The sequence below is a fragment of the Acipenser ruthenus genome, chromosome 19 (assembly GCF_902713425.1).
Source record: "Acipenser ruthenus chromosome 19, fAciRut3.2 maternal haplotype, whole genome shotgun sequence".
NCBI classification, from domain to species: Eukaryota; Metazoa; Chordata; class Actinopteri; order Acipenseriformes; family Acipenseridae; genus Acipenser; species Acipenser ruthenus.
This window is the reverse complement of record NC_081207.1, coordinates 26208164-26229848: the sequence shown is the minus strand read 5'-3', so window position 1 is coordinate 26229848 and position 21685 is coordinate 26208164. Positions and strand designations below refer to the sequence as shown.

The following is a 21685-nucleotide window of genomic DNA, read 5'->3' as shown; positions in this document are numbered from 1 at the left end:
AGCTTGTGTCCTGGAGATAATTTATTTTATTAGTTGGATTAGTCATATGAAAAAAATAAGATACCGTATTTGTTTGTTTATTTATTTAAACATTTGTTCATCACAAAGTAGCTCATTCAATCTTACTTCCAACAGGGCAAACAACCATCAAATATATTCATAATAATGAATGGTATGTTAAAAAAAAAACAACCTTACCCTTTTTATCTTACCCGGTGACAGTAGGACGGTACTTTTATACAATTTGAAAAATGTTCTTTTTCTGTAGAAGCCTGACCTTGGTATAGCTTTATCACGTTTGGTTCCAGTTATGCATGGTGTGACATGACAGGTATTTTGACATTCTTACATTTTATTTATTTCGTTTTAGTGACCGAGTCATGAACAGCAACCACACAGATTACAGGGAAACTTTAATGGTTACCACAAGGGAAAGAACACCATTGTTTTAAAAAACGTTTTCAAATATTGGATCTCACTTTAATTTAAGGGACGCATCTTTAATTACTGTTTACATCTAGATTATGAACATGTCAACCAATGTTGTTTGTTTTTGTTATTTTTTAGTTATTTATACACTAATAAAACAGGTCATCTAAAAATATTTGGCAAACATCAGATCCTCAGTTTTAAGTAGAGTGTCAGTTTTAAATTAAGATTGTATCATTGAAATGGGAGAACTTTACGTTTTATTTTATTACACATTTTCATTTAGTTGGCAAAAAGGTTAATATATATATATATATATATATATATATATATATATATATATATATATATATATATATATGGGAAAACTATATTATTTTATTCTAATACAATTGCTCTGCGAAAAAGTTTTTTATTGACAAGTAATACAATTTTTTTCTCAAAAAGATAGGTGTCAGAATTATTGGCACCCCTAAAGATTCTTATAAATAAAATCAAACAACATAAATCTGCAATAAAAAAGCCTTTATTGAGAGCAACCAACAAACGTAAGCGCTTGGAGTTTGCTAAATGGCATTGGCACTTCAATTGGAACCGGGTGCTATGGTCAGATGAGACGAAAATAGAGCTCTTTGGCCACGTAGACCAGCGGTGGGTTTGGCGTCGAAAGAAGTATGCGTGTGCAGAAAAGAACCTCATACCTACTGTAAAATATGGTGGTGGATCTGATGTTATGGGGCTGTTTTGCTTCCACTGATCCTGGGGCTCTTGTTAAGGTCAACGGCATCATGAACTCTACCCAGTACCAGGACATTTTTGCCAAAAACCTGGTTGCCTCTGCCAGGAGGCTGAAACTTGGCCGCAAGTGGATCTTCCAGCAAGACAATGACCCCAAGCACACATCAAAATCTACAAAGAAATGGTTAATTGACCACAAAATCAGCATTTTGCAATGGCCATCTCAGTCTCCGGACTTGAACCCCATTGAAAACCTGTGGTTTCAATTGAAGAGGGCAGTCCATAAGCGCAGACCGAAGGATATCAAGGATCTCGAAAGATTCTGTGTGGAGGAATGGTCAAAGATCCCTCCCAATGTGTTCTCCAATCTCATTAAACATTATAGAAAAAGGCTCAGTGCCATTATCCTTGAAAGGGGAGGGTGCACAAAGTACTGAAAACAAGGGTGCCAATAATTGTGACACTTCATTTTTTTTTTAAATAAATGTATAATTTGAGAAATGTGTAATTGTGGTTGATTCCATTGAATCATTAATAAAGTCAAATATATTCCACATGTTGGAAAATTACAATACAGCTCAGTACTGGTATTATTTATTTTATACATCAGCTGTTTTTCTCATCAGCTGTTTTTTTAGGTGAATTCTATTCTTTATTTATAAATATTTTCTTGGTTAGATCTGTTTCATGGATGTTAAACTACAATCATCAATAAATTATGAGTTTACAGAACGCTTCAGGCTCCATCATAATGGGGACTTGTAGGCGTTTCAATTTGGGATTGTCAGTTCCATTCCAACCAAAGCCAAAACACTGCCATCCATCTTGTAATTGGAGGTTCGTGTGTTTAAATTACAGCGGTTCTTGACCAGTTGCTGGTAGACAGCTAATATAAAGTGTTCAAATTGTGCTTGCATTGCTGAGAATAACTATGATGGGGTTTGCAATATTCATACACTGTGGAGAGCTTCTGATTCTGAAAAAAAGAAATGAACAATTCAAACAGCAACACGAAAAGACACTCATCACTTGGTTTCAGATCTGACCTATTTTATAAAGTTAAACGTTTGGCAGACTAATGAGCTTTGCTTTACTACAGCTGTAGCCAGCACTCTTGTCTCTCGCCTTTCTGAAGTATTTGTTACATTGTAATATAGAAACCTCAGCGACTACTTTCTGGTCAGTGGTGAAAAACCATAGCTGTGAATTGTAACACACATATACTGTTTTCTTGTCAGCTGCCCAGTTAGTGTATTTTACTATAAATGTTTTGTTTTTTTGAGTCAGTAAAACCAATTCTTGAACTAGCATACAATGCCTGATCCTTTAGGGGGAGTTTAGACCCAGTGATATTAAATGCAACAAGCTACAGATTCCCAGTTCTCTTAGAAAATAAGCTTGTTTTCTCACTGGACTAATCTGTATAACTGCCTTCAGATAAATATGATGAGTTTGTGGAGGAGCTTGAATAGTACTCTATACTCTTAGAGGCAGAGAAGATTAATTCTCCAAATTACAGTTTGTACTAGGGAATCAAGAGCTAGATTGAGAAAATGCATTCATCTCACTTACCAGCATATACAAGATCAACTATTCGTCACATTCCTGAAAACTGTAATACCCCTATGGAGAAATGCCAAGGGATTAACTTCTGTAAGATGTATATCATAATCTCTATCTCATAGGTATTAATAATGAATCTCTGCTTTTCTTTCTTTTTTCAACACGAAAGCTGAAATGTAATGATGCCGTCTGCACTCAGCATGCGAATGAACCGGGAATGCCTCTTAATATTTAGTTGCAGATTCAACAGCCCACCTCAAGGTTGTTTAGCTCCCGTGGATTTTTTACATCGTAATTATACAGGTTCCTCGATTTATTCCCAGTTTACTAACAGTAAGGCTGAATCTCTGGTTTCCTCCACTCTCGTCAGCAGCTACTGACTCTACAAAAGAGTAGAACAATAACAGGAAGGCTGCCAGTGGGAAACAGGCTGATCTTTAACAAGGACAAGCCTTAAATTGCTAGGGAAGTCCAAAACTCCAGTTTTATCAGCTAAGCCAGATAGTCTGACATCTGTGTGGTGGCGCTGCTGCATTGTCTTTCTGTTACTGGATACAGTATTGAATATTTTTTTATTTTATTTTGTTTATATTATTTTTGTGTGTGTGTGTCTGTGACCGGACTGGAATAAAAACAGCCTGCATTTCAGCATCAGGTAAGAAAATGATTTGTGTTTAATATTATTACATATAATAATAATTATTGGTTAAGGAAACCTAAACTTATTTCTACCTGTCAACCTGTCTGTCTGCTCATCTGTTTATTGCTGTGATGTATTATTCTCTATAACTCTCTCATTTTCATGGCTTTCTACTTTCTAGAGTAATGTGCTGTGTGTAAGAGATTGGTGTCCAAGGGAACAAGTTCTGTGTAAGCCTTGTGATAATCTTTTATTCTTAGTCTGTCCACCTGACATACTTCAGTGTGGACAACAGAACACAATTGTACAGGACAAAAATAAACACGTTTTCTAATAATAAACTAAAAAGAAAGAGAGAAAGAATGAACAAGTTTAGTTTTTTTAACAGCTCGTCATAAATTATAACATGTTGTGGCAGGTGGTCTACCACAAGTCTTAACCACAGCCACAATGGACTATGCACAGCTAGACAGTCATTTAAAATTGAAATCAAGTAAGTGCTAGATAAAAGTCCCTAAATAAATACAATATTTCTAAAATAAATATTTAATAAATAGTTTACATACCAAGAAGATAGAACTGAAAAATATATTTCTTTCAATTTACTCAACTAAAACCAAGGTGTGGACTTGAAAGAATCTAAGTCGCTATTTAGAAGAAGGACTGGGGTACCCGTTTGTCCTTACTAAATTCCATTACAAGTTCATAAACTGAGCTATGTTGCTAACTGAAGGGTTTTGGAGGTGTATGTTACTGTATATCATTTTTATCATGTATTGTATGAAAGTTGTATTATGATTGTGTGTGATTTCTGTTGCGCAGGATGCCCCTGTAAATAAGAAAGCATTTCAAGGATTTTAACTTTGAGATTGTATGTTTGATCATATGAATAAAGGAATGCATCCTAAATAAGGGAGCAAAATATAACACACACAGTGTGCACCCCACACTACTTTCCCTGAAGAGATGACTTTAAGTGGATTTTATCTTTTGTAGCAGCAAAGAATAGCAATGTTACATCAGAGCCGCTTTGAAAGACTGGATGAGGATTTCTGTGAGGAAAGTAAAATGATTCAATCTTTCTTTTAATCTTTAGACCACACAGAAATTAATTTGCAGGGCATGATTTGATTAATGGAATAAAAGTTTGTTTCACTCTTTAAATGTATATTGCTAGAACTGGTCTGGTTTAAACACGTGTCAGGAGATTGGAAGGGAATTTAAGCCAATGGCTAAATAAAAGTGAAATGGCTAGTTGCATTTAATTCATCTGGATACACGAGGCTAACCAGTTCTGAAAAGCCCAGCCGATAAAAATAAGTCATTTGCCATCAACTCCCTGACAAAGTAAAACAATCTGAGGGGATCCATTTCAGGTCACAAGTTTTACAAAAGCCAGTGAGCTGTTGTTTCGTCCCTCCTCTATTTACTATTCCATTGAGTTTTCATGTGTATTTTATTTTACTTTTTAAATAAACACATTCTCTAAACATTCTTTGGAAATTATATATAAAATGAACAGTGCAAATAAATAGACATATTCATAGCTCTTACCCAAACATGTATTAAAAGTACTGCTCATAACCATTATTTGTTATTGTCCATTAATTTAAAGCATGGCCCAAATAGTGTACTAGGGAACTCTGTTGGGTTCCATAGATTACTTAGAGAGGACTTTTGAATATAGTAAATATGTTACAAATTAACAATATTATCAGGCTTATTACACATTATTAGAAAGTAGTACTAAATTATTACTGCATGAGGATTTTTTTTTCTTCCCAAACAGCCACATGTTTCATACTGGAAAATAATTAATAAGTAATTTCTTTACTGCTACCAACATCTCATTATCTTTAACTATTTTAAAACTGTTATTTCTGACCGAGACATATGACTGGTCTACTTGGGAACTGATGCTGACACTTAAGTGGGCAGAGGTTCATAGATCAAAGAGAAACATGTTTTATGATTACAAAAATAATAGCTCCAACACAAGGTCATTGTATCTGCCCATATACAGAAATATGAATGTTATTTCAGATAATCACATCTGCTGCTCAGAACACATCTTGTAGCTCTTTCCAGTATGTCACGGGCTGACAGTTACAAGATGTGATGCGGGCAGTTACTCAATAACTCAAAAGAAACTAATGAAATTTAGTATCAGAACTGTGACATATACTGTAAATCTACAAACACACTTTTTTTTTTTTTAAATAAACAAACTACAAGAAAAAAAAGATCAGAAAGGAAGTGCTAGGGAATAACAGGATATGAAAGCAATTTGTTGCTGATTTGAAGTAACGGTAACTATAAAATGCTTAAAAAGGTTTCCATTCTATTTTGTGGATTGCAAGAGAAAATAAACTCAAGTGTCCTTTAAGTTTACTTCAGTTTGCCTTATTGAGCTCCCTTCAGTTTCAATTGTGGGTTCATGTATGAACGTAGTGTGAATGTTACAGAGCCGTTAAATATAACGTTTTAAAGTATTATCATCTTATTTGCATTGGCTGGCACATACTGTAGCTACCAACCTACTAGTCATGTGTTATAAGCCATTTGAATGAGCTGATTGAGATGTTCTCAGCCCTTTGTTTTATTCAGTACATTTTAAATTACAAATACACCACTTCTTATTGATAAGCTCCACTTAGAGTTCAGAATCCTAAAGTAAAATAGATGCAGGAGGTTTAAGGGGGTGGATAACAGACATTTGAGGATTTTAAGGTTTTACTGAAAATATGCACATTGATTTACCAGTAGTACTGATCTTCCTACTGCTAGTTGGTTGGCAGGTACACACTGTACAAATAGGATTATAATAAAGAAATAATGTCACTGTTTGAAGGCACCGTCGCAAACATCAGCTCCCCACATCGGGACCATCAAACCCAAGATGAACATATTATTGAAATGGGGTTGCATGTGTTACAGTAGCAATTTCTAGTAAATTACAGTAGATCAGGTTTTATTTTATTAAATCATTTTTATTAGTATAGAATCAGGTTACTATAGTAACACAGGGTTAACATTTGCTACCAGTAATAAACAAACAAAAGAATGTCCCTTAAAATAAAGTGTGAAGAGAAAATTGAACAACCCCATATTAATGACAATGGCTGTCAAATAACATGGGGTAGACAAGATGCATTTTTCATGTTAGAAATAGATCTGACAAAATGGAAAACAACTGTGTTGATGGTCAAGGTCACAGGCTGCAGCAATTTCAAAGTGCAGTTTGTCAGTTAATCCTACGCTGGGCTGTACCTCCAAATGAGATCTCCAGATAAAACACGGTAGGGAATTGAATAGCAGGAAGGGTGTGTTTAAATACCAGAATTATAGCAATGATGACTTTTAAACACACTGATTATGAAAATAAACGCCCCATCTCACTAATTTGTATTTGTATTTCCTCTGCGTCTGATTCAGTATACAGAAGGAGATCAGCAGATCTGTATAGTTTTTACATACAGATACAGGCAGATATGTACAATCCTTTAAATGTGCAATCTCTCCTTAGCACATAATCTTTCTCACATGTCCCTTAGTTGCAGTAGTTCATTAATCTCCAACGTCAGACTTTATATCTACCTATGTAAAACCTTTTTATCTACTACGTAGGACTTTATATTGCCTATGTAAAACTTTTTTATGTACTACGTAGGACTTTGTATACTTTTTTTAAAAGGTCCTAAGTAGGAGATAGTGTTTTTTTTGTTTGTTTTTAATTGGCACTAGGACACTTCCGTACAATAGACTTTTGCAATAACATTTTGTAGTTTCTTTGATTAAATAAAAGCTCTAAATTATGTTCATATAGTTTATTATTATGTCTCAATCCTAAAATTCTAGTGACACAAAACTTTTGGCCATAGCTGTAAAGTAAATATTATGTCTTGTTGTTGTTTGAAATTTATATCTTATTTTCATCTGGACATTAGAAAACAAATACTTGAGCACAATAGGGTAAGGGGAGGTGAAATGGCTGATGCTCAGGAAAGGCCCCATTCAATTGTGCACAGGTCCAGATTTTCTTCCTGTTGTTTCATTATAGTGGATTGGCAAGTTGCTGATGGGAAAAAAAAACGACTATGACCTTGGAGATTGGGCTTGAAAACAATAAATCTGAGTAAAGCACTTCTTGAATGTCTGAAGCTCAGATTAAGCTATTAGGGAACACTTAATAGCTATAATCTACAGTGCCTTAATAACTAATGGGCATGGTGAATCTAAAACATTCACCATCGATTTGGGATAGTACAATCCTGACAAAGCTTGTTATCAGAAAAGATATTTTGTATTAAAATGTATGTCTTGTTCATCTATTCCTTAATATAGCACTGAAGCACTGGTGAAAGTGTATGTGTAGGACTGTTCTCATATGTTTCATCATTTACATATTGGTCTTTGTAATTAAAACACACAGGTATGTGCAAGATTTACTTTTTCTTTTACAAGATGTATACATGATGGAGCATCTGATCAAGGTCGTTGTTGATCACTGATCATTGTTGAAACACCGGCATGGGAATCTATATTAAACACCTTATTTAAAAGTACCACCAAAGCAGCACCACTAACAGGAGCGTGGAGCTCATCACGGTTGGAGTTTGAGTTCTGACCCCACTAGGCCATCTATACCCCCTTCACACAGCAACACCCCTGTTCCTTGGGGTTCTAATCCAAATGCTGACCTGGTCCAAACCTACCCAGCTTCTGATATCCATTAGGCTCCAAATTAATTGCTGTATGGCTGCAGAATTGTACACCAAAGAAAGGCTTCCCCTAATGACCAATAGTATGTGTTAAATACTTTTTTTTTTTTTTAAGCAGGGTACAAGGCCCTCTTCATTACAGTCAAGGATGGATGTTCTACTGTGGATGTTTTGTTTTATCATTAGCCAAATTCTTTCCATCCATGGTATAGAGAATTCAAGGACTGTTTTGAGGACATATGACAACAGCAGATCTATTCTGCACAGACACAAAAGAGATTGGAGATGGAATACATTGTATACTGATGAAGAAAAAAAAACAACTCTACCACATTTAATTGGAAAGGTAATGGATATTCTTCACACACTGCATTGAATGCAAAGTCTAAGCTTTGGAGGATAGCTACCAAATGTTATTTTTGTTACATAAAGCACGTTTCTCATTAAATAAATTAATCATTAGATTAATTTGCAATTATAGGTACTTGTTTCCCAGATAATATAAAGTGTTACTGATTATTTCTTTAAACTTTCAAAATATGTGGAAAAATGTAAACTGAAAAGAATGTGTCTCTTTTTAGCTGTCGTCCACAAAGGTCAACGGAAGTGCAAGGTTTGTTATAGAGGGAGAAGGAGCTAATACCATTTTTAAAGTGGATGATCTTGGTGATATTTATGCCTGGAAGACACTGGATCGTGAAGAAAAGTCCATCTATCACCTCCAAGCTCAAATCTTTGACAAAAAAACCAACAAGCAGTTGGAACCAACATCAGAGTTTGAGATCAAGCTCAATGACATCAACGACAATGCTCCTAGATTTACACACAATATATATAATGGCTCTGTTATAGAGATGTCTAAACCAGGTAGGTACAACTGAAACAGGCTGCTACTAGCACAAGGACGACTCTCTGCAACATATTTCACTGTCTAGTAGTAATTTGTCTTCTGAGCGTGGCTTATGAACTTTCGTTCCATTTTATTTCAGTAACATCCACTCCTACGAGTTGTTTTATAATAAAATATCGCTCCCCACACAGACATTTCGTCTGATTTGTGCAACCTACTGACGTCCTTCCTCTTCATACCTTTGTAATTGCAAATTAAAACATGAAACCTTTAAAAACTGGAACTATACTAACTTAATCTGCAGAGAAGGGAAGTTTCATTCTGTTAACTCTGTTAATTATAAGTAATTTATCATGTCCATTGTCTCTTTATTATTTCAAGTCAGAAATGAAAATGTTACTTGGTAACACATTAAATAATAGCTGCACATGTTTTAATGAAAATAGAAATCACCCATTAATATTGCAAAACTATAACCAAAACCTAAGAGGCCTAGGAACAAGTTGTTTATTTCAAGTTTTGTAACATCAATAGGTGTTTTATTCTTTCAGAAAAGAATTGCATCAACATTGGAGTAAATGGCTCAAAAAATGATCTATACACACACACATGTCAACTGTTTAAACAAAGATTGCCTTAGAAGTGCAAGGCCATTTTCAGTTGAGGTTGTCTAGGATGCAGCATACAAATGTTACTACTCAGTGACATTGAAAATCACATTGTGAGATATTGCAGATACTGTACAATGCTCAACACTCTGTGGGTTACACAATGACTTCACTGGGTCTCAGCTCACTGCTGGTTGCATGGGTTGGCTGCCCTCTGGCCAGCTAGCAACAGCAGACTGGCTGGTTTTTGGTTAAATGCAAGCTGGCGCTCCTTTTACAGGCCTACCTTGGCTGTATGCAAATTAGGGAAACTAGAATGTGCTTGACGCTGTGGCTAAATATCAATTGTAATGACCACTCTTAAATCAGCTCCAGCAGCATTGCTAATGGAATCCCAATGGAGAGTGTAATCCAAAACAATATGTACTTGACTTTTCTACAGGAACCAGGGTGTTGCAAGTAATAGCTGTAGATCCAGATGACTCCTCAGTGTCAGGCCATGCCAAGGTCACATACAGTATCATTAAAGGAGGAGAGAACTTCCGTATTGATTTAGACACAGGTATGCAAGATCAACTGATTAACAATTATAAATGAATTAGTTCCTGTCTTCCAATCTGCATTCTGAAATGCACTCATGTATTTCATTATCACAAAATGGAGACAGCTGCATTGTCATTTTATGTACTGAACTGAACCTGTATTGTGTGTGCATCATTTAATTATATGGGTGTCAAGACCCACAATGTTGAATTTTTATACAAATTTCTCAGTGTTTTATATGCTTTGCCTTTGCTATATTTCTACCATGGTATACCGTAGTAAACAAGGTGATGTATAGTAAGGACATATTTAATTCCAGAATCAAAAACTCTACAAAACGGATTGGCTTGGTAAAAGCACTAGGGTCAAAGCTAACTACACTTCTATTAATTAAAAACCTGTAATTGTGGGGCACAGGACAATTGTATGTACTGTAAATGTTTTGTTTTGTTTTTGCTGTACACCTAAAGGGCAAAGGTTGTGGAAAAACAACTGGAAGAATAATAATTAATTGTGGATTTTCTTCACTGTTTTAGGAATAATTACATCATCCAATGTCTTGGACAGAGAACAACAGAAAAGCTATGAATTGGTTGTGAGGGCTAAGGATATGCCAGGTTATGAAGGAGGCTTTTCAAGCACTGCATCTGTAATAATTACACTGGAAGACATAAATGACAATGTGGCAACATTCACAAAGAGTAAGAGATGTAGCTTCAGTTACAGCATTCCCAGCTGCATTCCAGGACGCCCACTTTGACCAGAAACCCTTGTGTGTACACCCAGTGGCTGCAAAAAAAACAAAACAATGAATACAGAATTTATCTCAACTTATATTAATAGAGAATCACTTAATGAAAAAAGCACAGTTTCTAGAATACCACAACAAAGTGCCATAGCTTGGGATTTAATTACTGTGTTATTGCCAGCTCCTAACAAACCCAGAATACCACCAGGTGTTTGAGAACTGGGAATACCATTTAAAGGATGTAATTCTGCTTCAGTTCATGTAAACAAGTCATGCAAGATCTGATTACTTTCATCAGTAGTACTGAATAATGAGAATAATGCACACTAGGCTTTAACACAGTATCAGGAGCACACTGGAGCTAGATGCAGTTCATCTTTACACAAGATTAAAATCAGGGAGCCTCTTGGTTTTAGGTATTTGTACACATGTGCAAAGTAAATTAAATTTTGCACTGTCCAATACCAATACCACAATGATAAAGCACTCAGGGTTTTTTTGTAGTACTGTAATACCAAAAAAAACCCAAATACAATTCAATGCCAAACATTTTGACTTTAAGTCTTTCTCAATGTTATTCTCAATGTTAAGAAAGACTTATAGTTGGAATGTCTGTCATTACATTTTGTAAGTTTCTATTAGTATTACTCCAATGTCTTTTTATTTGTTTCACTGCTTTGTGGTTTTGGACTAGATTCCCATTGTGAAGGCAACAGGAAATAGCAGATGACGAACAGTATTGTGGAAATGATTACATTTTAAGCAAATCTAAGAAATGAATCATATTCAACCATCTGCCTAAATGGTTAATTAAATGTGTTCATGTGTTTGCAGAACAGTACACAATTTCTGTGTTAGAAGATAGACCTATTGGATCTGAGGCTGGGATGCTCCAAATTGAAGATAAAGATGAGCCACAGAACACAAATCCAATGTTCAGTTTTGTGAAACAAGATTATAGTGGTCTCTTTAATATTGTTTCAGACAATATCACAAAAAATGCAGTCATTGTTTTAAAACAGGTAAACTCTGTTTGTTTTTCTACACTTGGATTAACACGTTCTCAAATCTAGGACCAAATTGTGTGTAAGATAAATAAAACGTGTGTAAGGTAATGAAAGCCATCATCTTTAGCAATGTTTGTCTGTGAAAGCTAATATACACATTTTTTTTTTTTAGCTCCTTGACTATGAAAAAGTAAAGACATACACTATGGAAGTTGAAGTGACTGAAATCACTACAGTCCCCCCTGGTAAAAGGGATCCACAGGTTAACACCAGGGCGATGGTGTTTCTCAATGTTTTAGATGTCGACGAGCCTCCTGTTTTCCAGCGTCCTTCTTACTTCTTCAGTATTTTTGAGAACGCCTCCCTTGGCACTCATGTTGGCTCTGTTTTTGCGGAGGATCCAGATGAAGCCCAGAAAATTGTAAGGTACAGACAGCATAAATATTAACACAGTGGTGATGTTAGTCTTTACTGTCTGTGTTTTTCTTTTCCATTAGGGTTGTGTTGCCTTGAGGCTCCACGTTGCATTAGAATACCCATTAGGGGATCCCAGCAATCTATTCACATAAAGTAATCAAGCAGATTAACTGGTAATTTAGCAACTACCTTAGATTGACATATTATAAAATGATGGTTCTGTACACCACAATTTTTTCATTTAGATTTTGGCAAATGAATAAAGTCAGTATGTACATTTACAATGTCTGGGAGAAAGTATGTTGTATAGTTTGTTAATTTGCTCTAAATTATTCTTTCCTCAATTAAGTTTTGAGAATCCTGTTTCTAAGGAATGCTAACCAATGCATTGAGCTGAATTTTCTTGCCTCTTTCTAGCCTTATTTGCCCCCCCACCTTCTCCCCTTTTATAGTACTGAGAATTTTTGAGTACTTTGCTATTTTTTTTTTTTTTTTTTACATTAAATTAGAATTTTCAAATATGTCAGATACAAGCCTATAGATACACTGCTGCACCTGGTACATTTGCTGTGGGACACACAGAAGTAACTTTGAACTACATCACATTAAGTGATGAGGAAACTGGAAGCAGCAACAGCTTTACATCTGGAACACTGGCTTTAAAATATCAGTAAACTGACGTATAAAACACAAGCAAAGAACCCAAAGAAGGACCAGTAATAATGTTGCTAGTGGTTAGCACTACTTCTGTGTCTCTTGTACGATCTGAACTGACTGTAATGTTTAAGCACCTACAAAACTGCATACTACAGTTCTTAGTAGAGCCCCACATTATTCTAAAACTTATTTGTTTTCAGATACTCCATCAACGGAGGAAATGTATTAACGGTTAACAGAGACTCTGGATCTATTAAAACAAGTAATAACCTGGACCGGGAGATGAATGCCTGGCACAACGTCACTATCACTGCAGTAGAAGATGGTCCTGGAGGTAAGAATGACCTTCTTAAGTAAAGCCATTCTTGTTCTGCAAGCATATAGATGCGTTCCCTAATGTAACTCATGTGCCCATGAGTTTCTAAAAGTAAAACAAATATTTGATGAGTGTTTTGAATATTTGATAACCCTGCATAATCTTCAGAGCACAATGAATTAAATACAGTAGAGTAATACATTCCCACAAGAACATTCTCAAATGGCAATTCTTTAACAACACCTAGGTTTTGATACAACAGCTAACAATTAAAAAGGATACAGTGTTCTATTCCTTGTACAGAAAGGGACCTGCTCTTTCCATATTGTTGACTAATGAGACAGGCAGCACAAAGCATATGTGGCTCAAAGCTTTGCTCCTGTGGTTTATAGGCTGCACAGCTTGATTAAATAAGGGATTTGTGAAAGCGAAACAGTGCAGCTTTATTACTGGACCATAGATAAGCTGCCAGGTTTTTTATTTTTCTTTGGATGATCTGTCATCTATAGTAGATTAGAAAGTTTAAAAGACAATAACACAAAATAATAACAAAGGTCTGCTGGCTGCGCCACCTAGAAACAGGGTAGCTAACTATAAAAAGAATATGAATATTACATTATCCTCCACATTGGCATTAAATAGTAATTAAATGTCATGCCACAAATTCCACATGTACGTAACTGTAAAACATCCAAGTGTCGCTGGTGAATATATTTATTCATTGTTATGTGTGTAACTAGAGTTGGTTAGGGTGAATCAATCCTAGCAGCTTTTGACCACATTAATACATTACAAAGTGCAAACGCCATCAACTGGAAATTCACAAGTATATACATCAGTGCCATCTTCTGGGCATTCCATATATTACAGCTTTCTGTCGCTGCCACCGACGGATCTGATCTGAAATAGATAATGTGGGACATCAAATTGTCTGCAATCTTGTCTGTATAACCCTTCAGACATTACTAATTTCCAGTCACTGTTTCCTGTGGTACAGTACTTATGCACACTTTTAAATGTACTCTGTATCTCTTCGACAGGTAAAGAATCCACAGTTTCTGTGTTCTTGAAGGTTCTTGATATAAATGACAATTCTCCAGAATTGGATTATGAATATGACCTATTTGTATGTGCAAATGCCAGACCTGGAAAGGTAATTATTCTATTCATTTTAGATGGTCACATTACAGAGGATTTGCTGTAACTAAAATACACTGTCTGAAAATTCCAGCAGTATTTTTGCTGTAGTAGAGCAATGGGAGATACAAACATAAACACTGTGTAAAGGGATGCATTTTGTAGAATGTTTATTAAATGTAACCACATACAGTTCTGTGTACCTACAGGTTGATCGTGGGCAATAATATCTTTATAAAAATCTTTACAGGTAATACAAACAATTGCCGCCAGTGACAAAGATGAAATGACTAATGGACAAAAGTTAAGCTTCTATTTAGATCATGCCCACAGTAACTTCTCACTTGTGGACAATCATGGTAAATGCCTTTTTTGAGTTTTTTTTTCTTTAATAAAACAAATATAATTATATTTAAAAATGAAGAAAAGGTAGCTATACCAGAGCCTACAGTAGGCCAGGCATTTCTTTACTACAAGAAAGGTCCAAGGCTGACAAAGTTCACAACATGTAGATACTGTGTTAGACCAAAAAGGGCACTCTGCAACAGTCTGTCATTTATGTTTGCTTTGAAAAACACATAAGCTGACTGTGCTGATATTATTTCATTATGTGCACGTGACTGAGGCCATGCTTCAAATCCCCAGAGGTTGGACACAGTGCTTAACAATGCTGTTACATCTGTAGCAAGTCTTTGAAACCAGCCTAGTGCTGTTGTTCACAACAACAAAATATTGAAATATTTATTAAGTACAAGATTGTAAAAGCCAAAAGAATTTGATTAAATATACTGAAAGGAAGGCTCTTTGTTCATCACACACTAGTACTGGAGTTGTTATATTATTTATTATTTATTTTTTTGCATTTTCAGACAACACAGCAAACATTACTTTAAAACAAGGGGGCTTCAACCCAGATGAAAAGAAAACATATTTCCTTCCTGTCGTTATCTCTGACAATGGTAGACCCCAGCTCGTAAGCACCTACACCCTGGAGATCGTGGTCTGTGGATGTGATGCGAATGCAGAAGCAGAGCCCTATTCCTGTAGGGGAGCCTACGCACAGACCGGAGTTAGCGTCCATGCCCTTACAGCCATTCTACTCTGCATCCTCGCCATTTTAGGTGAGCTGATGCATGCTGTTGACTCATATATCTAGATTTGATTTAGGTCACAACTTTACCAGATTAGTCCCGCTGTGATATCACATCCCTTCTTTTCCTATCACTGCTTGTCTTTATTTATTTGTTTGTTTATACAAGGTATATCCTCCTCTTGAAGCTTAGGATAGAAGTGTAGATTCCATGCTCATTTAATCCATGAGCTCTCTGTGTGATTCTCAAATCTCCCATCTTGTGACTCCGGTCCACTGAGGAGGCACAAGTTGATACCACTAAACTCATCTTATGAAGCTTACCTAATCTCTTGGTTGTTAATTCATTGCTATTTATAGTAGAAAAAGGCAAGTTTATATCCAGTGAAACATCTCAAAGCATTTCTTATTATACCTAATACTAAGCACAAAATATCAGCTGCAATTGGCAAAAACATTAGGGAAATATGCTGTTGTAGTAGGTATTGTTTATCAGCAATAGCCTGAAATGTGCACTTACTTGCTTTCTCCATTGTTAGGGATTTGAATGTGTTTCTATTACAATTTTAATGTATTTATACTTTATTATTTTATTTTATTGTTACCTTGCAGTCATTACATTGTTAATTGTCATGAGAAGAAAATTCAAGAAAGACTCACTGGTCACTTTGGGAAAGAGCGCCGGAGAAATTCACGAGCAGCTTGTGTCGTATGATGAAGAAGGGGGCGGGGAAATGGACACTAACGGTTACGACGTCTCTGTGCTCAACTCAGTACGGCGCAGCAGCATGAGGCCTAGACCGGAGGCACAGCCTGGACCTTGCCTATACGCAACGGTCCAGAAGCCTGCAGCAAAGGGGGACATGGCCGTCATGATTGAAGTGAAGAAGGATGAAGCTGACCACGACCGAGATGGGATCCCCTACGACACGCTGCACATCTACGGATACGAAGGGTCAGAGTCTCTGGCCGGGAGTCTGAGCTCCCTAGAATCTGCTTCTTCCGACTCGGACCAAGACTACGACTTCTTAAATGACTGGGGACCTCGCTTCAAAACTTTAGCCGAACTCTATGGTGTAGACGGAGCTGAGAATGGCTATGAATATTAATTCTTCAACAATTATTATTATTATTATTTTATTTTATTTTTTTTTGGGGGGGGGGGGGGGTTGTTTTGCTAAAGTACCGGTAGGTAAATAACAAGGGTGCTTAAACAGATCACATTAAGTAACTGAGCAATGCTTTTTTATATTCAATGGAATGGCAAGAAGAAAAATATTGTTGGTTGCAAACTGACAGTAAACATTGGTGATATTCAGCTGTTGGCATGTCAGGAAAAAGCGACAATATAGTGCAGATTTTGTACAGGAAGCATTTCAAACAGCTTTTGCATGGCTTTGATGGCAATTACGATGTATTTGACAGCTTGGTGACATAGATACTGTGGGAGGCTATAACAGATATACTGCCTACAAGGACAAGCATAAAAAAAAAAATACATTGCAAGCAATTCCGGAAACGTTGGACAGCTTCATGTGTTCTATACAAGGCCATAGTTGACAGAAATACAGTCTTTACAAGTTTAACCTTTAAACCTACATGGCAAAATGCTATAGACAAGTTCTGCATAGACCATTATTATTATTTATTTCTTAGGAGATGCCCTTATCCAGGGCGACTTACAATTGTTACAAGATATCACATTATTTTTTACATACAATTACCCATTTATACAGTTGGGTTTTTACTGGAGCAATCTAGGTAAAGTACCTTGCTCAAGGGTACAGCAGCAGTGTCCCCTACCAGGGATTGAACCCACGACCCTCTGGTTAAGAGTCCAGAGCCCTAACCACTACTCCACACTGCTGACCATCATAATATAAACTTGTAATAATCATGTTTTGGTTTTCAAATTATAACAAAAAGAAGAAGATTACTTTGTATATGTTGATCATGTCTGTCCATATTCACCTACATCCATTAAACATTAACTTTCTGCCTTACACACAGAGTTTTACGTAAAGTTCCTAAATTTCTGTCCAGAATTACATGTTTGCAAATGTGTAGCGATACTGGATTCATTTAATGGAAGTTTACTGTTTGTTTTCCTGTTTAGCACCTTTGAATCCAGTGCCTAAACTATGCAAAAGAAAAATAAAACACTGGAATGAACTTCCTGCACTTCTGTTTCTGCGGAAACACGATTCCTGTACTGTCATTGTAAAGTTTTTATAGCACATTGTTAGCTTCTTCCTGTTTCCAAGGAAAGAAATTTGTTTGGGAATAATAAATAATGTGGTTTTGATCATACTGCCTGTACCTAAAGGCCAGGATCCATTCCAACAGCAGCCTTGTGCCTAACTGAATAATAGGTAGTTCTTAAAATGACTGCGTCCTACATTCATTTTCAGTTCAAACTATCCTCTGTGCAAAGTCTGTCTCAGCTTAATTTCCAGCTGTGTTCTGTGGTCCTGGTTTCCATAGTGTGCTTCGAGTGTTTGGTAGTGTAAAGTTTTAAAAACTTAAATGAAGTCCCCCTGATTATGCTGTATGGTAAATAAATAAGGCTAAATGTATTCCTTCACCCTATCTTCTTAGCCCCTGGATTAGTCTGTCTAAGTTGGCCTCTCTAAGGCTAACAAACATTAACAAAATGTAAATTATAAAAATGTAATTGTGCATTGTGCTAGCACGTTGTTAAAATTGAAAGATCTGTCTCACAATAGTCACTAAGGTCATTAAAATGATGCAGGTGTAAATTCTACCTTGATATTCACAGCTGCTTAAAGTTTTTAAATACTGGGCCCTTTTCACAAAAGTTTCAGGTACTGTGCTATTTTCATAGATGAAACAGTTATTTTTAAAACTAAGAATAGTTGAAAATAGTTTTGTGCGCTGCAAACTTGATTTAATTACTAAAATGGGCTTCAATGAAACATTCCTTTAAAAAGTCCTTCAAGTCTTATGGTTTTATTTGGGCTTTTAATGAGAACATATAACTGTGTTACTGTAAACAGCAAGTGTGAAACTATAAAGTACCACTGAATTTAATGTGTTTTATATTATATATGGGTTAATGGTTGATTATTTTATAATACTTTTTTTAAGTTTGGTTTTATAATGTTTTGTTTAATAAGCCATTTTATATGTAAACGATTTATATTATTTTCTACTAACATTAAAATGTGTAAGCACCTATTAATTGAACTAATGCTGTGACATGTCTACTGCCAATGTCAGGTCATGTACCTGTAACTGTATTTTTTTATTATTAAATCTGAGTCCCATCACTGTACATAGAGTATGTCTATTTGGCTCAATAGCCCTAATACTGGTACTTGACATTTGTTCCACCAGATGTCGCTATTTGACAGAAATGGTCAGCTACATTCCAAGGGTGTGTGCCTTATATGACGGAAACTCCATTTTATGGTGATTTTTTAAAATTAAAAGTGAGTGTAAAATTATTAACCTGGATTACCAATGTACTGTTTTTTGTTTTTAATATATATGTATCTATTTTATCAATAAACAGTCAATCTCAATTTAAATACAATAGATAAGACAATAATTGTCACAAGTTATTTAACCTTTTTTTGTTTTGTTTTCAAACTTCACACCATATCATCATATCATATTTTCCTTCATAAAACTTTTAAATGAATATAGTCACAAGTAACATAAAAATCAGCATCGATATTCCTTCGTAAAATGAAGATACAGAAATACAACCTATGCTTTACTGTGAATGTACAGTACCACAGGGCTCATGTGCCAGTAAAGGGCTCGGTGGAGAGCAGCTGCCAGGTCCTTCAACATTGCCATTGCTCTGATACCATCTGGTCAGGTGACAGCTCCCTGGCTGACAAGCAAGGCATAGTTTCATTTGTGCAGGTCACCGAATAATCAAGAAGGGGTGCTGCTTCCAGCAACACGCAGAGTAAGTTAAGTGTTTCTGTTATTAAAATCCGATATTACACTAAACATTACAATACAACTCTTTAATACTTTAAAATAAGAGTGGTGGCTTAAAAACAGATGCTGGTGTTTTGTGTTTTCTATCATATGCAAGACCATCATCACCAGAAGCTGGAACTAATATCCTTACAGACCACAACTTATTTTTAAGGAACTTAAAAAAAAGCACACAAAATTACGAAAAGCTGAAATAAAATGCAAATTCCATATCATGATCGACATAATCAGAATAAAACTTTCCACATTGTTTTAATGCCTTTAAAAGGCACGTCTGCTTAAACATTGTCCTTATATACTGTAAGATGTTGCTAGCATTCCCACAACAGATCAACCAAAATATGGCCTTTGTAAATCATTTTTTAAAAGTATTTTACAAAGTATAACTATGGCAATTCCACAAACTTTTATTTATTTCATGCCTAGACCCGTAGCTAATGAGATTTCTAAACAAAATACCTTGACACCTTGAGTGTACTTCAAATAATGTAAGCAGGGGTAAGCTATCTCTAATTGGGCAACTAAACTTAAAAGATAATAAGGGTATGACTAATCTGCTGATTATATAACCTATATGTCATAGGGGTGGACAGCCTTCACAGTATCCAAAACTTAAAAGAGTCTCATTTTATTTAAGTGATCTGAGACTATTTCCATCTGCTGATTAGATGCTGTTGATTAGGGAACCCAAATTACTGTGTGGTGATAACGACATTACTTCAGCTCTCTGGAGTTAAAAAAGAGGGAATCGCTAAGACCTAAAATGGTAAATACCCTACAGCGATTTTCTGTTCTAATCACTCTGCATTGCAACCTTAAAATAAGCGACTAGCAGCAACTAAATATCTAAAAATGTTACTCATTTTTGCCTTTGCCCTTTATAATAGGGCGCAACGGCATGTGCTGTTTTCTTTTTGTTATTAATAGTGTGCCATTATTACAGGATTCTCTCTTTATCCTCTTCTTATTGATTGTCTCGAAGGTGACAAATCAGTTCTTGGTTAGAGAGATTTCTTTTTGGAGGAAGGTCTTCCATACCGTATTTATTGTTGGTTGATGGCTTGTGACAGAAATGAGTCATGAAGTATTTCTGTCCTGAACTTTTTTTTTTCGTCAGCACACATCAAAGATATCAATTATTATATGACAATTATTATTCTCCTTTGGTGAACAACAACCCAAACTCTATTTAATGGTGAACAATAAGTTACAGCTGATGTTGACATTTACAGTAGTTCTCTGGAAGCTAAAAGCTAGATTATTGCTTTACATAGAGTTCTAGTGATGCTATAACCTTCCATAACCACCCCCGCCTCACAGACATTTTAGTGTTTTATTTTTATATGAATAGTTCTCATAAATTACATCATACAAAGTGCCTGAGCCAATGAAAAAACAGATTTGCATCATCAACGTAATCACTGATAGTAGGAGGACAGCTTTAGACAGAGAGGAAATGTCTTCCACTGTACAAACTGTCTGATGGGTTTCATTATTACATGCAAAAAACAAACAAACAAACAAAAAAAACATTCTGTAACTTCAATTGCCAATACACAATGCTTGGCATGTTATGTTTTGTTGATAACATTTTATGTGATGTATATTAAGTGACCAACTGGTACTCATATTTTGTTAATGGTTAAAACAAGACGTTTTATTAAAGGCAATGGACATATTTACCTGTCTTGTGTGCATTTTATTTACAAATAACACGACTAATAGATCCAGTAAACATGCTTAGTGTTGGCCCTTTGTGGTGTTGGCCTCCTCCAGTTTTAACTAATACTATTTCACTTCAAATGTACATAGTTGTGACACAAAGTAAAATAGAACTTATACTAGAACCCTGTTATAAACAATCAAAAACAGGGTTTAATCAAGTAACATGGAAAAGAGCCTACTTGGAAATGATATCAGCACAACTGTTCAAAGGGCAAACTGTAATATAAAGATTGCCATGTTGGTTAAAAGGATATTGCCTAGCTGAGGTGCAATGAGCCAGCATAAACACTGGGAGGCACTCATTTCTAATTTAAAATCAGCACCTGCTACCATAAGGCCTTTACATCTTCTATAAAGTAAACATATTATACCATATCCCTGCATGTACACCACTGGCTTGATTGCATTTAAAAAAAAGATAAAGTAACAAATTGGAGTAATATTGCCTTCCAGTTTTTGAAAACCCATTATTTGCCAATCATTTCTGACTTCAGAGACATTGTTTTGTTTTAGGTGTCCCA

The 21685-nt window shown here is 35.6% G+C and overlaps 1 protein-coding gene across 2 annotated transcripts; it reads left to right on the top strand.

The window, feature by feature from the left end:
- The first annotated feature begins 3002 nt into the window (after positions 1–3002).
- Positions 3003–18941, top strand: LOC117424661 (cadherin-5-like). Of its 2 annotated transcripts, none has more exons than XM_058992707.1 (12): positions 3003–3385; positions 8210–8437; positions 8673–8958; positions 9992–10111; positions 10629–10793; positions 11675–11862; positions 12020–12273; positions 13122–13255; positions 14278–14390; positions 14625–14733; positions 15244–15495; positions 16077–18941. In XM_058992707.1, the coding sequence occupies exons 2-12, from the start codon at positions 8240–8242 to the stop codon at positions 16571–16573; spliced, it is 2316 nt and encodes a 771-aa protein (XP_058848690.1). In that variant the 5' UTR covers positions 3003–3385; positions 8210–8239; the 3' UTR covers positions 16574–18941. The 2 variants fall into 2 exon arrangements, with proteins under 2 accessions (XP_058848690.1, XP_058848689.1); XM_058992706.1 differs by having other exon boundaries at positions 8207–8437.
- The last annotated feature ends 2744 nt before the right edge of the window (positions 18942–21685 follow it).